The sequence below is a fragment of the Bombyx mori genome, chromosome 6, assembly GCF_030269925.1.
Source record: "Bombyx mori chromosome 6, ASM3026992v2".
Lineage (NCBI taxonomy): Eukaryota > Metazoa > Arthropoda > Insecta > Lepidoptera > Bombycidae > Bombyx > Bombyx mori.
Window position 1 is genome coordinate 7,400,193 of NC_085112.1, and position 21,925 is coordinate 7,422,117.

At 35.5% G+C, this 21,925-nt stretch overlaps 1 protein-coding gene across 2 annotated transcripts; it reads left to right on the plus strand.

Moving 5' to 3' along the window:
* The first annotated feature begins 232 nt into the window (after positions 1-232).
* LOC101744523 (lachesin) lies at positions 233-21,420 on the plus strand. Of its 2 annotated transcripts, none has more exons than XM_062669075.1 (11): positions 233-450; positions 9,892-9,951; positions 12,099-12,202; positions 12,658-12,865; positions 13,412-13,567; positions 14,573-14,701; positions 15,848-15,985; positions 17,478-17,642; positions 17,849-17,920; positions 18,001-18,084; positions 18,399-21,420. In XM_062669075.1, exons 1-11 carry the CDS (start codon positions 381-383, stop codon positions 18,509-18,511), a joined length of 1,299 nt encoding a protein of 432 aa, XP_062525059.1. In that variant the 5' UTR covers positions 233-380; the 3' UTR covers positions 18,512-21,420. The 2 variants fall into 2 exon arrangements, with proteins under 2 accessions (XP_062525059.1, XP_062525060.1); XM_062669076.1 differs by having other exon boundaries at positions 234-450; positions 17,493-17,642.
* The last annotated feature ends 505 nt before the right edge of the window (positions 21,421-21,925 follow it).

The window sequence follows — 21,925 nt, forward strand, 5'->3', positions numbered from 1 at the left end:
GTAATATTATTATGCAATTGAACTACGGCGTGTATATTTCGACGAAAAGTTGACTGATCATTTCATTCTACAAATATTTTTCAATATTAAACACAGTCCTTGTTCCAATCCAATTATTACGATGCAATGGAGTCCGCCCAAAAAGGCTAGCGTATATCGAGACTGCTTGTCTGTCTGTTCCCGGTTTTCTCGCCCTTGTTTATCTCGCTAGGGAGGCGCGCATTGGCGGCGCCCCGCGGCAGTGGCTCCGTAGCCGACCCCGCGATGGGACGCCGATCACAACCAACAAAACCGCTACACGCGTTCTACGATAAATGAACTTAAACCCGTACCTACGTAACCTTACGAACATTCCTAAGTAATTTATGTAATCTGACAAAATGACATTTTTTATACATTTTTACTGTGTCGTATGGATAGCGTTATTGACCGCTTGCTGCGGAACGACAGGTGAGTTGATAGTGCAATTAGCATTTTTATTGAGTTCGATCGAAACTAAGTAAAAGTTTTTTTGTTTAAAAATTGACTTGCATGATCGCTTTGTTATTACGTTATAAAACATTGATAATGCTCCGAACTTAGAAACCATTATCAATATTCTTGGATAGATAAATTAAGACATCATTTTGTGCCGTTTCGCTTCCCTTGTTATTGCTGATGTCCATAAGCGACGAAAGCCAATTAAAATCACAGACAGAAGCACCGTGCTGAAGTAAAAAGAGGTGAAAAGCATCAAATCTTATATTACAAATGAATATAGGTGTTAAGTATGTACCATACCGTACACACAGAATATCGTGAGAAAGTGTAAAAACTATAGTTTTCATAGAGATTCTACTCTTAAAAACTATAATAACAAATTTGATTAATTAATTACAGCCGTTTTAGATTTAGAATAACTAAAATACAGCTATAGATACTTGATATGAATTTCAGGAGTCAGATATGGTACATCACAATTAAAATATATCCTATTAATAGTTATAAGTCCTCAATAGATATATTACATTTCCGTATTCATTTTCATGTAGTGATCTAATTAATATTTACATAAAAACTAAACACAAGATAATTAACTACTAATTTCTACTAAAAAACTAAATTAGGATTATTATGGAACATCATAATATTATAAATTATTTATTTACTCATCGACTGAACTTGCACATTAACATTAATAACCATAATTGGACGTTATGCTAATAATACAACGGAAAACGATCATGAATAAATCTTGGAGTGTTGTTGTAAAAATGATTTTATAACATAAATTAAATATTTTCAATTTGCGATTCAAAATTCGGGTTAAAGATATTCTTTATTCTTTAACGGCCGTCTGGTGTAGTGGTAAGTGACATGGTCACTACACAAGAGGGTCGCGGGTTCGAATCCCGCCAAGGGAAGATATTTGTATGATAAATATAAATGTCTTTTCCAGGGTAATGGATGTATATTAAAATATATGTATGTGTATAATAAAAATCTTACATTTATTTCCGTTATCTGGTACCTGTAACACAAGTTCTTTACGAACTTACCACGGGACCAGTTAACGTGGCGTGATTGTTAGTAAATATTTATTTATTTATTTATTTATTATTTATTCTCAAAAGAATTACATAAATTCAAATTCATTTGCGTAATCTAAACAGACAAGTTTTGTTGAGGTTTAAACACTATTTTTTTCAAATACCCACGAACTAAGAAAACACCAACCATGAAACCATTTGAACATTGTAAATTCTACTTTTAACTTTTTAATAATACATACACAAACATTTTTAATTAAAAGCTAGAACCATTACTTGTAAATTGAAAGAAACGAAAAAAACAACAATATGTGTAGGTATGTAGTATTAAATTGAGTTACTTTTATATGATACTTCTTCTAATTATCGAAGCCCATAATTTTTCGCTACAAATTTAGAATTAAGTGTAGTAACTCTCTTCAATATAAATATAAATACATACCTAATGTAATATACATATTTACGAATTTATTATGGTTTTGACGGTAAAACGCAAAGCATTGGTACTGATTTTATGTATCTGTATTACTTTTTTTTTTATTGCTTAGATGGGTGGACGAGCTCACAGCCCACCTGGTTTTAAGTGGTTACTGAAGCCCATAGATATCTACAACGTAAATGCGCTACCCGCCTTGAGATATAAGTTTATAGTCTCATGTATAGTTGTTACAACGGCTGCCCCACCCTTCAAACCGAAACGCATTACTGCTTCACGGCAGAAATAGGCAGGGCGGTGGTATCTACCCGCGCGGACTCACAAGAGGTCCTACCACCAGTAAGGCCAACACCAGTACTTACCAATAAATAAAAAATTAACAAACAACATCGATTTAAACATTTTAGTTCTATATAATTAATTTATTCGTAAATTTTTAAACTACTCTTTTATCGAATAAATCTTTTAACGATTTGTTAATGAATCGCTTTTATTTCGTTGAATCGTAAACCGCTATTTATTGAAAATTAGGTCACGTAAATTGACCAAATACAAACGATAAACAAAAGCGGTCAGAGAAATCTGTATGTTTGTATAAACAGATCGAATCGGCCACTTGCATCAAGAAATCGTAAGCTCCTTCAAATGCGAGATGTATTCAGAGGGCGGTCTCCCTGACGAGGACTTGTGTCTCTATAACATAATTCACTTAAGGGGAAAGAATCACAAACAAACACGACCCCGTCGTCAGTGACGCATCGACGGATTTCCGCAGTCCAGGCCATCTTCCGACCAACCCTGACAGTTATCGATGTATTTTGTCTCCGTATAAATTAGGACTAACCGTATTAAATGAAAATATTTCATAACGGTTGGTGGTGATTTAAGCTGTATTTAACCAGCATTTGAATTCAAACTGTCATTTTTTATTCTTGTATCTTATTATTTTATCATATACCTTTAAACGAGCAATTCTTGTATATATATATTATTATATAATCTGAATCTCGGAAACGGCTCCAACAATTTTCATAAAATTTAGTATACAGGGGATTTCGGGGGCGATAAATCGATCTAGCTACGATTTATTTTCAGAAAAAAAAATTTATTCGTGTTTTCCATAATCAACTCTTCCCGACATCTATTGGCGAATAATAATATTATTTTTCTTAATTGAGGGCAAGTAACTGCTTTAAAGACACAACAAGATGGCGTTATAAAAAAAAAACCGAGCTAAGCTTGATCATCATCTAGTATAGTTTAATAGTATTAAAATGTGATAAGTAACCAAAACTTCATAAGAAAATCAAATAAATATATACTAGATATAATCCCTACTTAAGATGGAATAGAACATAATATTTTCTATGAACATTATGTATGTATAATATAAATATTACCGAATACAGTTGAAATAGAAGAAAGTATTGATGAACACCGAAAAATCAGAATTCGATGTATACAAATAACCTCTTTGACAAAGATTGATTACTTACGCTCCGAATACATTTTGTATTTGACGTGAATGGCATAGAGGCTAAAACTAACACAAGGAAACTGCGATTGTTCTTGAATAATAATAAAAATGAAAAATGTACAGTTCAAGAGCAAGCAACATAAGTAGGAAATAGAGTTTACTGCCTGGGATTTTGCTGCCCACAAAAGGGTAACTTCAGCATTGCCAAAAGCACAATCAAGCCGCAGCTTGCCAGACTCTTTTCAAGCCTCGTTTTTATATGATAACATAAGAGGACTGGAGGTCATACCAGAGCTGAATGTTACGTAGTTATAACGATCTGTTGAAATTTGGTCCGGAGACGGGTAGTGCGCTAAAGATATAACTGGATCCATTGTAAACAACTTCTGAGACCAGTCATTGCTTGTGTCTCTATTTTATATTACTAATAATTATATAAGGAATTATTTGATTTGACCCGTATTCAAAGATCACTCATATACTATCGGGTTCTAAAATAAAATCCACGTTATTCTCTGAGCGTTATGTCCTTCTATTAACGAGGTTTCAAAACCTGCCTTAATTAGGTTCCATAAAGATAGAGAGCGCTCTTTTTTTATTTATATTTTATTGCTTAGATGGATAGACGATCTCGCAGCCCACCTGGTGTTAAATGGTTACTGGAGCCCATAGACAAGGTAAATGCGCCACCCACCTTGAGATATACGTTCTAAGGTCTCAGTATAGTTACAACGGCTACCCCACCCTTCAAACCGAAACGCATTACTGCTTCACGCTCCCCACTGCTGCAGAAATAGGAAGGGTGATGGTACCTACCCGTGCGGACTCACAAGAGGTCCTACCACCAGTATAGTTGTATAGTTGTTGTATCCATTATATGTTGATAATCCACTTCACACATCGTTTTGAGCCGCTGAATCTAGAGAGAGATTTCTTGCCTTCAATAGTACATAAACACATGATCCTCCTGATTTTGAGTAGTCAACGACGCTCATGGACAGCAGCAGGTCATTGGTGCATCCATGCCGTAATCTACCGCTCACGACTCCTTTAAATCTTCATTCAAAGAAACACAACACATACCGTCTGCGGTATGTTGCAAAAATATTATTTAAAAACGTAGGGTGGTGCGATCATAAAAGGAAAAGGCCAAATCATCTCAGACAATTATTCAGAACATTCTCCGTGAAAGAAACTCAGGTCATAACGGACCTCGTCTCTATGAACTCAAAGCTACTTAAAATTAAAGACCATTAAGCATCACTATTAACTTCTCCAGAAGTGTTTCTTTAGACCCCCAGTCCAAGCACACGAGTAGTACTAGACAATGAAGTCTTTGACCAGAAGTGAAGTAACTCCTCGCTTTGTTGAAGATAATCAACATTTTAGAAGTTACATATCCAGGTTTTACCTTCTAAGCGACGACGCCGCTTGGAACATTGACTCCAAATTACCATTACACCCCGGAATTTGCAGGGAAACTCTTTGCGATACCACGACAAATGAATCCTTCTCGCTTACTGCAAAGAAGGACATGAGTCCTTACATGAGTTTACTAGACGCTTTAAATTATCACAAACTATACTATACTATTTGAAAATACCAATATTTAATGAAACATAAATGTCAATGACCTTTTTTATTAGTACTTGTGGAATTATTCTAATAAAATCTCAATAAAGAGGAATAACTTAGGCCCATTTACACGGAAACATGACGTAAACAAAGCTTAAAATTTAAAACTAATTTTATTTTATATCTACAGTCTCTGAATTCCATATACTCGTAAAAGCGGTCAGGAGTGAAAGCTTTAATTATAATAAATTAAGCTTTAATAATTATCTGGGAATCACGGAATATCAGAATAAAATATTGTTCAAACCTTGACAATAACTTTTTACCATCAAATTATCGGGTTTAAAATCGAATGTTATTTTGGGAATCCTTTATTTGATTTTTACTGTTATATTTATAATGCACAGCTTTGTTTTCAAAATAGGCATTGGGATCGCTATTTCATGAAGCGTATTGTATGTTAAATAATAGCAATCAAGTTGATTGACGTCTTGTTTATTAAAATCTATAGATGAATGATGGATTTTAATATCTTACCTGTTTTGAAGTAATCATTTAAATCATCGTTTTGCTGTCTTCAAATGCACATGACATACCTGATGGTGACTGGCCACGATGGGTCATGAATATATGCAAAGGAAATAATCAAACTGCTGTCCGTTTCTGTGAATTCTTTTAAGCTTCATTTGAAAATGGACATAACATAGTGCTCTGAAATATCGTGAATTTTTTGGTATCGTATTTGTGTGGCGGATGCGAACATTTACGTGATTAATTTTGATATCCATGAATATGAGCTCATTGTGTTAATGATGTGTCGAAATAAATTAAAACACATTGAAATTTCGTGACCTAGTTTCAATTTGGATTTCCTTAGTTTGTAGACAATTATATTTGGCTGATTTTTTTCTGATTTATAACTGTCTAAATGAAACTCATGAAAAGCGGAGATCAATAACTTGTAAATAGAATTTGTATCATACTCAAACCTTTATGAATTCAATATTGAGTAATGATATGTTCCGCCTTTGTAATTACCAACATTGAGTTTAAATTATAATTGACGGGTTGCTCTTTGCCTTTACAGGTAATTAAAAAGCAGCCGTTGCCGTTGAAATATTATAATATGCGAAATACAAACTAAAAATATATGCGTCCACTTATATCTTACAAAACGTTTTCTAATTTGAAATTTAAGTTTTTGAGTCCAACGTATATTTTAATTAAAAGATTAAATGTAATTATATATTCAATTAGAAATAGCAATAAAGTAATGCATCAGAAAAATATCCTTTAGTAAATGAATATAACAATAATAGTGGTCCACTGAGAGGCATTAGCAAAGGATGAGACTGAATTTCCCCGGAATTCAATCCACTTATGGCTAAGTTAGCAATTGGGCTGGAAGCGGCATGTTTACCCCGGCAGTGACCCCGTGTCAACGGGGCTTGAGAAGTTACGAGCACCCACACACTGTGAGCTACGAAACTAATAATTGACTGTTCTTATTAAAAACTGAATGTTTTATGGGCGAACAGTATTGGCGTGTACCATACGAGTGTTTAGGCCAAACTAATTATTGAAATTGGGAAACTATGCAACTTTTTGTGTCATTTATACTTGAAAAAGTAATAACTTTAAGTTCTTATGGGTACTACACAAATACATGACAATAATATCTGAAACACTAGTATTCACTAAACTGTGTTGTTTTCTGAGATAAACTACAGAATAGCCTATGTTAAGAGAAACAGTGTATAAATTTTTAATAATACAATTCTTTTAAATTATAGTCTTTTTAAATTAAAGTCTTTTAAATTATAATATTTGTAATCATGCAAATTCGAATTTTTTTGTTCACCTCTAATACAATGCTGTAACCATTCTTTTAATTCAATATTTATTTTTAAAGTCATAAAACTTTCGACACGTTTAATTACGGAAAAAGCGTACCATAAAGTCGATACAATATCGCCACATCCATAGAGCGCAGTGTCAATTATTCATCTCAACGTCGATAATGGAACAATCCTGTCGTCGCTACGGCGTGAGTCTGTCAACGCTAGACGTAATGGTATATACAAACCCTTCGACGAAATCTATCACCGTTTAATGCGTCGAGGCACCGGCCCAAATAGCCGAAGAGCGAAATATAAACTGCGATAATTTTAAACTTTACGAAACCAATATTAAAACCAAACGAAAATGAAAGTTCTGTTTTAATTGCCTTTGTAGACAGACGAGCATACGGCCCACCTGATGGTAAGTGGTCACCGTCGCTCATGGACGTCAGAAATGCCAGGGGCGGAGCCAAGCCGCTGCCTACCATCAAGTACTCTCCGCAAACCTCGTTTGAAGACGGACATGTCATATTGCTCGGAAAACACCGTGGAGGGGAGTTCATTCCAAAGCCGGATGGTACGTGGCAAAAAAGATCTTTGGAAACGCACTGTCGATGAACGCAGCGGTGCGACGCTGTAATGGATTTCTTTTTTGGTCATGCATCGAAAATGCGGCCTTTGAATATTATTTATCCGATGAGGAAAGTAGAGCAGTCTATTAATCATCGTCTCACCATAATTAGATATCTGATATTTAATAATAGGAGTAACTCATTCAGGTCTAAGCTTGTTTAAATTTACGATATCAGCTGAATAATTCACGAGCTCCCTATTATCTTTGTTTATATAGGTAACTACGATATAGAATAAACAAATTGTTCGCTCCAATTAGCACAAAATGATTCTAGAACGCCGAATTTATAGTTAACGAATTCTGGTATTATGTTTGTTTAAGCAAATGCTTTATCTTATCAAATAGATAATTTAGGTTGGAAGAAACAAAACAACAACGTGTGGAAGAGCGAACCTACAATGTAAAGCAACACGTCCTTACGGATCCATCAGATCCAATAACCTTTGCACTAGACGCCTTCAGCTCTAGGAGCAGGCTTAGGGACCTCGGCAACCGTACTCGTCGAACTCGACAAAGAGTTCGCCGTGCATCCTAACCCATGAATCAGCTCGCTGAGTTTCTCGCCGGATCTTCTCAGCGGGTCGCGATTCCGATTCGGTAGTAGATTCATTCGCGAAGCAGCTACTCTTGAGTTGTTAGGTCTCCTTCGGAGGCGCTCGGGTAGCTGTTAGCAAATCCCATCCCTCCTGGCTGAGCCTTTGCTCGCCCACCTGTCCTGGTGAAACTGGAAAGGCCTCCGGGCCACCAGTAATCCTTCAAACATAAAAAAAAAAAAAATGTAAAGCATTAAAACAGACCTCGAGAAACTTAACCCTTTGACTTCCGTTTAGGTCACCGGTGCCTTACGTGGTGCACTGAACTAATTATGTCGATTTCTGTTACTAGGGTACCTGGATTGCCTGACTTTGCCTCCTTTTGTTTGTTGATGTATGTTTAAGTCTGTTAGAAATAGATTCATTCCCAGTATTTTCGGATTCGTCTTTCCCAGAGTCTATTAGATATTCCGGATGACTTAGTAACAGAAATCGACATAATTACTCCAGTGCACCGTGTAGGGCACCGCTGACATAAATGGCAGTCAAAAGGATTAAGTTTTTTACTTAAAATACATTTTTTATTAAGACTGATTGTTTGGAATATCTGGGTATAAGGTGGGACTTTAGCTCTTTCTGTCTTTTTTTTATTACATAGATAGTTAGAAAAGCTCACAGCCCATCTGGAGTTAAGTGGTTACCGGAGCCCATAGACATATACGACGTAAATGCCGCCACCTACCTTGAGATATGAGTTCTAAGGTCTCAGTATGGTTACAACGGCTGCCACACCCTTCAAACCAAAACGCATTACTGCTTCACGGCTGAAATAGGTAGGGTGGTGGTACCTACCTGTGCGGACTCACAAGAGGTCCTACCACCAGTAAATACACAAATTATAATTTTGCAGGTTTGATTTTTATTACACGATATTATTCCTTCACCGTGGAAGTCAATCGAGAACATCTGTTAAGTACGTATTTCATTAGAAAAATTTGTACCCGCCTGCCGGGATTCGAACACCGTTGCATCGCTCGATACGAATGCACCGGACGTCTTATCCTTTAGGCCACGACGACTTCGTAACGCATGTCCGTTGGGAGTGTTCTGAGGAATGGTTTGAAACGACCACGACATTTTTTTAACACTACGACATGTCCTTCTAGAAACGAGGTATAGAAATAATCGTCAGCGACGGGCAGCAGCCTGACTGCGATCCTATCATTATCTATTCCATTAGCGACAGCGAACACACATCGTGAGGTATGGAGAATATGGACCTATTCTCGTCTATCTAGGACTTCAATAAAAAATAGATATTGGCTTTACAATCGGCGAATACACGCAGCTGTCAAGGGTGCTTGTCGACTTCCGAGTTTTAAGCGATTATATAACAAGAATGTCAAGAGGCGAAACCGATTTTTCAATATCAGATAAATGTTATATGAGTATAACAGCTTAATTTATACTGAATAAATGTTATTCAGAATTACAATAAATAGGCTGTTTGAAAAACACTAGTAGTAAAGTTATAACTTTATTAGTATTATGAATGTTTTAGCTTCTCCTGCTTCTTTTCCTGTTATTAATTACGTGATATTCTATAATATGGTTTGTTCTAAAAAAATAATGACATGTCAAACCATATGAGCAAATACGGTACGTTCACTTTGCTCTTTTCATACAGTATTACAATAATCTATAACTTATCAGTATTTTATCATTTCAACATAATATTTACTTCTGATATTTTTATCATCTGAATTTGACATTCGTTTTGTTAATAATAATTAACGATGTCTTTGTCAACTTCTAAAACAACAGCCCTTTTTTGAAATTTTGCGAAACTGTCTGTCTGAATTGCAGGTCGTGAGTTACCTAGTGGGCAGAATGTTGTCTCAGTAGCACCTATAGAAGTTCCAGACGGTAAGTGTGTTTTATAAAAGTTTTAATTGCAAAAATGATCGAAACTCAAGGAATCTGAAAATATATTTTTTCTTGAAAAAAAAAACGCCCTTCTATCCTGGTAATAGAGTAAATCGTTTTATTAATAAATAACACACAGATCAATCAATGTGGTGGACAAAAAAAATAAAAATATTAATAGAACAGCTACCTGGCAGGCACTATAAGAAGGGATTTTTAATTACATGTACAATGTAGTTAAACAAATCTGCAATGACTTGTAATTTGATCAACACTCCGGATAATGACCGATGTATACATGAAAATAAAAAAGTGTGATGTTACGAGTTCCAGCTACCACTTACCACTATGTCGACAGTCGACTTCGTCCACCAATACTAAAGTGCAAGAAAAAAAATGGACCATGAACCACAATGTTTCACAGTTTTCGACATTGTAGAAGTCTTTAATTTTCAGAACTTTAATTTTAATATATAATCTATATATTAATACATGAAGGAAAAACTTTGTATCCCTTTTTACGAAAATTGCGCGGACGGAGGAGTATGAAATTTTCCACACTTATAGAGAATATAGAGAAAAAGTGCACAGTGCTAATATTTTTTTTAAATAATGCATAAAATATACATTAAATCAATAAAGAAAACATTACACACACTACCATGTATTTGACACAACACATATACATAAATATACTCTTTGTTTATTGTCAATTGTCAAACTTTTGTTAGTGTTTTAAGTCTGTGGTCAAATTGAAAATAGATGAATATTGTTTGTCTTTATTATTATTTACGTATAGTGTAGTTTTGGCGAAATCTGTGATTATATTATATAAGTATATACTATGACAATAGAACCATAATAATGTTTAAACATTAAATTTCAATTGATTAAAGTCAAATTTCGACTACTGCGGGACCACTAGTTTTTAAAAATGTCCCTAACATAGTTTTAAAATACTTATAGTTTTCTCAGATAGTCGAATGTGTGTTGTTAGATGTATGTCCTATTGTTTTTTTATTGAAGCAACAAAAGTGCGACAAACCGCTATTTGTCGTTGGCAGACTGAGGATAAATCACGTGACCCTAATTTAAGGGTTGTTACTTCCTTATATTTTAAGGCTAACTTGAAATATCAAAACCAAATATAAAAAATTAAGATAGGTATTACGCATTTTCTTATATAAAAAAGTGTTCAAGCTTGATGCTGCGTTATTGTGGCGTTATTGTATGAAGGTGGGAAATGCACAGAAATACTTGAGTATTTATAAAAACTGACGAAATCCATTATAAGCTTCTAAGCCTAAAAAAATTAACGTCAAATTATTTACATTCCATCCTGTTTACATTCATTCCTGTCGCTCAACAACCCACATCCGAATTTTGCATAAGACAGAACAGACAGAAGAAATGTCAGCCCGCCACTGATCGTTAAGCTGTCTTATAAGGTTTTTAAACATTTTCTTGAAATAATTTACGTACACTTAGATTTTTGAGTGCGGAATTACAAGCTTTATGACATTTTTTAGGTATTTACGTGTAACTAAAGAAGTAAAACAGTAAAAACACTCCAAAGGATTCTGTGATTAGGTCTACAGGGCAGATCACCGTAAGAGCGGTCGGGCGATCTAAAATGAAAATAAAGTGACATCAGCACAGACTCCACATTATATTTATTACCAAACACTATCTCACTGCAGAAAATGTTGATTTTATAACTCGCCTATATTTATGATTAATCGCAAATTAGTAATCGATGAAAAATAAAAAATTAAAAATTTGTAGAATTAAAGTGTGACTATATATATTGGATTTAATTTAATTTTAACTACAAATATTGTATTATGAACAAAACACCGAGGAGCTCTCTCTCGAGAGAGAGGAGAGGCAAAAGCGATATAATTTGTCTCATATTAAACGTAGGTATGTGAAAGCAATAAACGTTATTCAGCTAATTAATACAAAGTAGGCACTTACCGGAACTTTTGGTTGCGTTACGACCAACTTATTTGGCAGCCCTGGCTGCGCGACAGAGATCGGCTCGCAGACGCGCCGGCACCGTCTCCCTATAACGCTGCCATCAAACTTTTAGAACAAACATGTTTACCAGTCGTCCATGGAATATTTCATTGAACTGCTTCTTTCAGAATCAATGTACCCAAGATTCGCGGAGCCCATACCGAATGTCACGGTCACTATTGGCCGCGACGCTCTGTTGGCGTGCGTCGTTGAGAACCTGAGAGGTTTTAAGGTATTTAAAAATCATAATGACACTTTTGTTTTATATTACACTAGCTGACCCGGCAGACTTCGTAATGCCTCAATCGATAAATAAAAGAAACATCAAGGGGATACATCAAAAGAAAAACAAAATTTTTTGTTTTTATATAATTCCGAGCTTTTTTATATTTTCTCACCTTTTAAACCTTCCCTGGACTTCCACGAATAATTCAAGACCAAAATTAGCCAAATCGGTCGAGCCGTTCTCGAGTTTTAGCGAGACTAACGAACAGCAATTCATTTTTATATATAGATATTCCTATGCCAAGATTCTAAATAAAGACAACTATAACGAATGGAGAAACAATTGTCCAAACAGTATATTATTTCGTTTGGTTGAATTTCAAAACGACACGGACATGAAAATAAGAAACAATAATGATTTTCGTGATTCATTAATTCATGTTTTTTTTTGGATTTTCGTAGGTGGCATGGGTGCGAATGGACACCCAAACTATTCTAAGTATTCATCACAATATAATAACGCAGAATTCTCGCATCAGCCTGTCTTATAACGACCACCGTTCGTGGTACCTGCACATTAAAAACGTTCAGGAGGTCGATCGCGGTTGGTACATGTGCCAGGTTAACACGGACCCGATGCATTTTAGAAAAGGCTACTTGCAAGTCGTAGGTACGTATACGTATTAGACAATAGTAGAGCATTATCAGTTACACATACTTATCTTATTTGATACTGACAATTAAAACGGAAAAATTTCATGTCCTACAGATAATTACTCATTATTTTCTGTTTGGTTCTGCTGGAAGATAACTAATCATAGTAATTTTTATAATAGTAATGATAAGAAAAGTAAAAAAAAAATTGAATCCATAGTACAATTCTAGAGACTATGTGTTGATGAATTGAGTGAGAATTATGCCAAAGCCATTTTTCGCACAATTTTGATTTTATGGTTTTTTTTGCCCTTTTAGGCAGATAAGCATACGGCCCACCTGATGGTGAGGAGTTACCGTCGCCCATGGACTACGATAATGCCAGGGGCAGAGCCAGGCCACTGCCTACCTATATAATTAATAAAATTGAATTACTTTTCTCGAAAACAATAAGACACACGAACAATATGGTAATCAATCAAAGTCGATTCAATTAATTTAATGTAGCTTACAATGGCTGTAAACACAATAATTTTAAGGCGCCTTCTATCGGTTTACTTAGTTCCACCATCAATCATCGATAATATGACGTCAACGGATATGGTGGTCCGGGAGAGTTCAGACGTGACCTTAGTTTGTCGTGCATCCGGGTATCCGGAGCCTTACGTCATGTGGAGGAGGGAAGATGGACAAGATTTCACTTACAACGGAGAATCAGGTAAAATTAATAAATTACCTTAACCCCTATTAAATAAATACAAAAGGTTAAAACTATGATTCGTATCAAATCCAAACTCGATATTCACACTTCGAGAATACAATTTTATTCTGTTTTACACCACTTTTGTGTCATAGATTTCCAGAAGTAACTTTGCTCTAGACAGCTTCGTTATTTTCTATAACGCGGAGATAGTTTTGAAACTAACGTTTCAAATCCATAAAGTCTCGTAGCGAAGTTTACTCGGCAATTCTGTTGACTGCCAACTAAATCTGCTTGATATATAACGCGGTTTTCGTTGTATAAAGTACGTAACCGTGCTTTCATTTACAAAGGAAATGTTATTTTTGTTCCTTCGTCTACTTTTAACCTCATAAATATTTCTCGTTTCCTTCAGGCATATCGAATCAGCGTCTGTGAGTTAGTAATTCATTTCTTTTAAAAGTTGATAACATTCTATGTTGGAATCATAAAAAGTAAAAAAATATATGTTTCTTACAAATATTTTAAGACACTAAATATTATCACTTTTAATTACTTTTGGTAAATTTTTATCAATAACTAAATAATAAATCTTATGTACTCGTATTATGATAAAACAATGCGAATACATCGCCTATTAACTTATAATAAAAACAATGAAATGATAATGCAAGATTACGTTATGGTAGGCAGCGGCTTGGCTCTGCCCCTGGCATTGCTGAAGTCCATGGGCGACGGTAACCACTCACCATCAGGTGGGCCGTATGCTCGTCTGCCTACAAGGGCAATAAAAAAAAAGAAGATAGTATTATAATATTTTCTACGGCTTCTACAAGTCGTAGTCATGGTTAAAATTATTTTTACGGTATTATCTCGCGTTTTTTACTATCATTATACATATTGTTTTCGTGGTCACGGACGACTAAATAATTATTCATCAACATTTAAATATTGTGTTATTCAGTTGGCAACCGTAAAACTAGTTCTAATTATAATATAATAATGCAGTATCTTTTTTGACAGTAAGTGTTGTTGACGGAGAAACGTTGACAATAACGAAGGTGTCTCGATTACATATGGGCGCCTACCTGTGCATCGCCTCTAATGGCGTGCCACCTTCAATTAGCAAGAGAATTATGCTCATGGTACAATGTGAGTATTATACTATTAACATACATAATTCGTTGACATTTTAGGCATAATTTTCCCATGAAAAATATTTGAATAACGTGACCACGTTTACTAGGATGAAGGACCCTTTTGTCATAGCGTTGCAATTCCAAGGAGTACCCCTGCAGCTTTCCGCGAGTATAGGGATTCTAGGGGTCGATATTTCGAGCGATGTCCAATTTTGGAGTAATTTGGAAGGTAAAGCCAAATTTTCCTCTAAAATATTGGGAGTACTCAACAGAGCGAAGCGGTATTTCACGCCTGGACAGAAACTTGCGCTTTATAAAGCACAAGTCCGACCTCGCGTGGAGTACTGCTCTCACTTATGGGCCGAGGGTCCCAAAATACAAGCTACTTCCATTTCACTCCATACAGAAACGGGCTGTTCGGATTGTCGATATCCCGCTCTCGCGGATCACTTGGAACCTCTGGGTCTACAGAGGGACTTCGGTTCTCTTTGTGTTTTATACCGTATGTTCCATGGGAAATGCTCTGAGGAATTATTCGAGATGATCCCCTCATCTCCTTTTTATCATCGCACCTCCCGCCATCGCAGCAGAGTTCATCCATATTATCTGGAACCGCTGCGTTCATCCACAGTGCGTTTCCAAATATCTTTTTTGCCACATACCATCCGGCTTTAGAATAAACCCTCCTCCACGGTGTTTCCAGAGCGCTATGACATGTCCTTCCTTAAACGAGGCTTGCGGAGAGTACTTAATGGTAGGCAGCGGCTTAGCTCTGCCCCTGGCATTGTTGACGACCATTAGCGACGGTGACCACTTACCATCAGGTGGGCCGTATGCTCGTCTTCCTACAAAGGCAATAAAAAAAATGAAAGCGAAAAATAATGTTAATTTATTATACGAGGCATTATAGGTTATTGCTTAGTTGCTAGCTTCGCAATACCTGCTCTCGATTTGAAACCACAAAAACTGAGAATACCTACCTCCTCATGTTTCGCACATGATAATGGACCGCGTCTTTAATTGTGCTACACAGTATGCTGTACCGAAAACAATAAGAAAATATGTTTTTCGATACAGAAAAGGTCGAATTCGGAATTTTAAATTTGTAGTTGTTACGTCACAGTTATGCCAATTATGACAAATTGCCCTACTTTCACAGTTCCGCCGATGCTTTCGATTCCCAATCAACTGGAAGGAGCGTACATAGGCCAGGATGTAACGTTAGAATGCCACACAGAAGCGTATCCATCTTCAATTAACTATTGGACAACAGATCGAGGGGATATGATCATTTCTGGTGAGACAATTTGTAATATATCAATGTTAATTGAAACATAACAAAATGCCAGTTAGTTCAACTTTAATAGAGTTTTAATATTTTTTCTGATATAATGGAAACTGTTGATATTTAGTATATTTGACATGTCCTTCTTCAAACGAGACTTGTGAAGAGTATTAAGCGGTAGGCAGCGGCTTGGCTCTGCCCCTGGCATTGCTGAAGTCCATGAGCAACGGTAACCACTCACCATCAGGTGGGCCGTATGCTCGTCTGCCTACAAGGGCAATAAAATAAAAAAAAAAATACTTTCCATTAGCTCATGAAGTAAAAGAAAAAAAGTATTTACGTATGTGTTTATACGCATATTATGTAAAGAATTGCTATTATTGGTCGCAAGAAATATAAAAGGCTTTTTATAGCACATGAATCACGAAAAATGTAAAGAAAAAATAAACGTCTAAAGCAAACTGTCGCAAATATAAATAATGTATATTAATATAATTTATTCAGTGACAAAGAGGCCATACGAAAGATACGTAAAATAATCGTGTTCGATGAAAAAGGAAGCTAAATTTTTGTGCTTAATTTAGTAAAAGTTAAAAATGAAGAACTCTTATCATATACTTAAGCTGAGCACGGATGGTAAGGCGTGTTGTGATCATACGATCTAGGACTACCGTTCCGAATTTCAGTCCACTTTGTGATGTTTAAGGACCATATTAACCACATAGCACTAGGTGAGCCACAAATTCGTTCACCCATCAAGGCAATAAATAAAAACAATTATAATTTTAGACCTCATGTCACACGGTGGATGGCAGCATTTACGATGTGGTGTCAATATACTTTGATAGTAGCATGTCACTCACTATATTGATCTTGAGCTAATTATGCCATAAAGCTACCTACTTTTACTTTCCGGTAAACAAAGCAGACAAATTTAATTTTTAAATAATTTTCAAGTATCAGATAATTTAATATTTTTTTTTTTAAATAGAAATTTGAAATATATAGTTAAAAATTAAGGTTACGTGCGTACATTAACCGATACTAAATTTACTAAAATTCCATTTTCAACCTCTGGCTTCAGAATACATAACAATAACATTTATCATAAAATCATAAATAACACGTGTTCATGTCAAGGGAGACATCCATTGATTGTATCTTTGATTTATGATACCGTAATGGAAATACATAGAAATAAATGTGCCCTGTGTAATTCAAAAAGATATATTAACATATACAAATATGAAATACTCATTATAATTCCCTGTTATTTAAATAAGTTTTATGAACATATAGCAACGTACATTTTAAATCAAACTTTTTAGAGGTGAAAAATAGGAATTGCGCAAAAAAATTTAGTCTAATTAAGCAACTATAGATAATTACTTCTTCTCACTGGAAACTGTTATAAGTTTCGAAATGGTTAATTTTTTTTTCTTTATACATCATACTTCGCTCTTTAGTTCTAATCCCAAATAGTTCAGGTTTTATATTTAAGCAGAAATGGAAATTGTAGGTGGAAAATACGAAGCGTTCCCGATGGACAACGGTTACAGCAAATTTATGATGCTTAAAATACGAAACATAACTAAGGAAGATTTTGGATTCTACAAATGTATTGCAAAGAATTCACTAGGAGAGACCGATGGCATCATTAAGCTGGATGGTAAGACTTATAAACATCACAGTAGGTATTGAAATCGTGACCTCATTAAAGAGAAGGACGCAGTCTCTAAAAACAACCTTTTTTTTATTTTACGAGTCTTGGGGATTCGAAGATAAAACGTTCGTGTATTTTAAAAGTATTGACTTTAGATATTAAGTGTTGTTTGTAGATTTGTAGGTCTCTCAGCGGACAATTTATGTTTGCAGAAATTCCAGCGCCGCCGTCAGCGTTTACAACACAAAGAACTGTGTTAGATAATCAAACAATAAGGAAAAAAGGTATTGTGGTGTTTTGTTCGTTCAGTTGTTTTATTATTTTATGTAGTGAATATGTAACATTAACATTGCTGCTTTAACAGGCGATGCACAAATCATTCAAAACAGTGACGCAATCACTTCAAATTTTCAAGGGGAGGCTTATGGAGAGCAAATTAGGGACTTTGGTGAGTAAACGGCCAAAATGCTACGAAATGAAATTATTCAATCAAATATATTTTTTATCACGGTTCTTCCTTAACTGTGGATCACAGTGGGCCACGAAATTTACTATTTTAATACGCTTTTCTTTAGTTCAGTGTTAAAAATTTCTAAACTTTCGTGCATAGTACGGGCATGTTCATTACATTTCATGTAAGCAGTACTAGCACTGACACATTTTTATGAAAATATCTAGCCTTGCTGCTATTCACGTTCAAGCCTTTTCAGTTGGTCTATTCTGATTTTCACATTGCATACAATCGTTTTTTTTTTTCCTCAGATTTTGATGACGACGACAGCGCAAGCAACGATCTCCATTCAAACAGCCTATTATTTACCCTAATAGTTGGACTTGTATTACTCAAAGTTTTTAGGCAAAGTATACTTTCTTGATAAAAACAATTTTATAAACTTCTGTGAGTAGTAAGAATATTTAATTTTGTGATGGTAATTTAAAGTGTGAAGCTGTAAAATATTTTACATTTCCAAGCCATTGTTTTTTTTTTTATATTGTTGGAATTAGTATACGTTGATAACAAAGTTATTCTGCTGCTATTCACGTATATTATTTCACAATTCACATTTAAATTACTTTTAGCACAACGTGATAATCTTCAATTATTTGCGTAAATTGACAATACTATTTTCAATATATCAAATCTCATTCTAGCATTACCCATAGGGTGTAAGACGATTTTTGGAACGGAGTTTTTTATTGCAAAGATGGGGTAACGTACTCACATTTCACTTGGCGTAAAGTGGTTACCGAGCACCATAGTCGTACCGTAACCGGGTGTAGCTCACTGTATGGAATTAATGGCTTTTTTGACGTGACAACGTCTTAAAATTCGATGGAGCCGGCTGCACGCACGAAAAAACATGACTCATTGAGGCGTTCCATTTGAGGCTTGAAGTGCAAGCGAGAGCGCGCAACGAGCGACAAAGAGGCACAATCGGCCTCCGCGTTTGGCAGCGTTCGACATCTGTCTCTCTCCTACTTGAGTGAGAGATGCATCCGCGTGGACAGCTGCTATACAATAATAACATTTACATATTTTCGTCAAGTATGAAGTTCAGTGAAAAGTGAATGTGGTGTCAATTGTTTATAGCAACGATAATTGCGATAATTGAAAAAAGAAACCATTCCATCACTATTTTCTTATGACGTTGTCACGTACAACTATCGTCAGTAAGCCGATTTTACAGACAACCGATTTTTTTATCGGGAGGGGGAAGCTGAGCCTCTAATATGAGGATTTCGCGCTTAGGAGGTGAGCGAGGTATTGGCAGTCCGCAGATTTTGATGGCGGGCCACCGGCCCGAGGATGTCGGTACCAAAAGACCAGAATAAACGACTCCACTTGCACTCTCTCAACTGACGTCCGATCTCCGCTCGCGATCAAAACACGAATAGAGTAGGGGGGTTCCCGCGTTCGTTCTGTCAACACTATAACCAAACTCGCGGCGCTAACCCGAAGACGTCCGACTGGCAACGACCGGTGGTATTACCGGCTACTTTAACGTGAAGGAAAAACATAATTAACTTAGTAAGGTAAAACTATTTATTGGTTTCGTAATTTCACATTAAATTTCTTTACACAAATAGGTGGGACGACCCACCCGGTGTTCGTTTGGTCGGATTCCATAGAGACCATGAACACCATGGCCTATCATGAAACACGTGGTCAGTGTCTGGCAAGTGTTTCGTGAATCACATAAAACGCGAGGACTGTCAACCGCCATTCCCGTTCCCTCGAGACCGTAGGCTCCGCGCGTTGAAAGAAATTGTATTACACTGCGCGCTGTGTCAAAAACGTTGGTAAATAAATTAAAACGAACGTTTTTTAATGAAATCGTGTCAGGAATTGATTCGAATACGCAGCGTTTCCAATAAACTGATAATAAATTGGGAACAGAGTTAAGGCTTAAATGTGCGACCAGCGTCCTATATGATCATCCAAATGTCAGACAATTTTTTATTGACTAATAAAACATCTTGCACGACATTTTCACATGAAATGTTATGAAAAAAAAAACGTTTTTATACAAATATTTAATTTAATGTTAACAGTTTTCTTTACATGCACTTTGAAATTACAATACTGCAATTATGAAACAGATAATTGCGCTGTGAGTCAGAGTAAAATAAACTGAATTCATGATCATGTTTAAAAATTAAAAATAAAGTAAAAGAATGGTGTTATTTTTTCGCGAATATTATTATACATTATTATAAATTTACGGATAAATATTGCGTTTATATATTTTGTTTGTTTTATAATAACCGCTGCTGCCAAATGCCGGGCCATCCTATCGGCATAGTGTCCAGGAGAAATTAAAGTGTTATATATATACATTTTTGTTATGTTTATGGGTAACAATTATTATCAAATTGCACTATATTTACATCAACGTCCGGCCGCTACACGTACCTAATTACATACATTTTTACATGTCAAGTGTCTTAGTGAGTTTAAAAATGTTATAGCACCAACTATTTTATTTACTGTGCTAAATTGTATTACTTATCATTCAATTTGCTTAATTCTATTTCAAATTCTTAGTTTCCATTTAATTTTATGACTACAATACGTATGTTAATATCGTAATCAGACAGAATAACATTTAAGGCTGACACACAAGAATATAAGGAAAGAACGTTACGCGTGTTGTATTCTAATGTCTTCCTAATTATCGCCGGATCGATACGAGTTTTACCAGGTACACAGTTCAAATTGCGGTCGGGAACGGTATTCTTGTCTGTTCGTATTTAATAAACTCTCCCTGAGAAAATAAATAACCACTTAGTTTCATTGGAATCCTAAAATTAAAAAGACATTTTAATATCAAAGCGCGTATGAGATTGTTATAGTTTCAGGTATAATATCTCTGAACTATCTATGTATAAGAATAACATGATTATGATTTTCATATTTATACTAATAGAAATTAAAATGATGAGTCCGCCATGATAAATATGTACATCGCTAGTAAGAATGAAATACTAACATTTTGTAGTACCTAATAAACTAGTATTTATAAAACAAAAAAAGTAAATATGCTCACAAATACAATATGTAAAAATCGATGCAGTAGCATGGGCGTTATGATCATAAACTCATGATAAATGTTTTGTACCATTGATTCTTTATGTTAAACAAATAGCTTATTTGCTAAAATGAGAATAGGGTGTCACTTTGTATTAGAGGTTTAGATGGTTTTTGTAATATTTCTAAATAGTATTGCTACGAAATGAACTGCCAAATGAATGTGAAAATTACAGAAATAAAGCTTAAAAAATGTTTTTTTCTTTATTCTTACCTCGCCGTATTCCAGAGACCCAATATTTTATCTGAAACAGTACCTGTTATGGCAATCTGTGAAGCTTGTATTTTATTTATTTTTGTAAATATTCTGACGAGCTCACGGCGCTACCAGTATATCAGAGCTCATAGGCATCGGCATCAAGCGCGTTTGCTATATAGTATAAGTATAGTAACTATAGTACAAGCGTCAGTTTGCCATAGTACAGTCTCAAACGGTGGATTTCTTTGGACCAGTTTGGCGAGGAGATGGCCGTAGTCCATAGAGCGCCTCGTTGTACAGGGAAGGGTGGATGGTACAAGACCGCGCGAGAGGTCACAAATGCGGTGGACCGACCAAATTAAAACTGCAGTGGGAGGTCCTCTAAATGAGAGCAGCAGATTGGCCTCGAGTAGTGAGAGATGGCGGGAGATCGTGAAACGCATCAAGTCTGCTCCCTCCAACACTGCATAACGGTTACGACCATTCTATCAAAAGTGACAC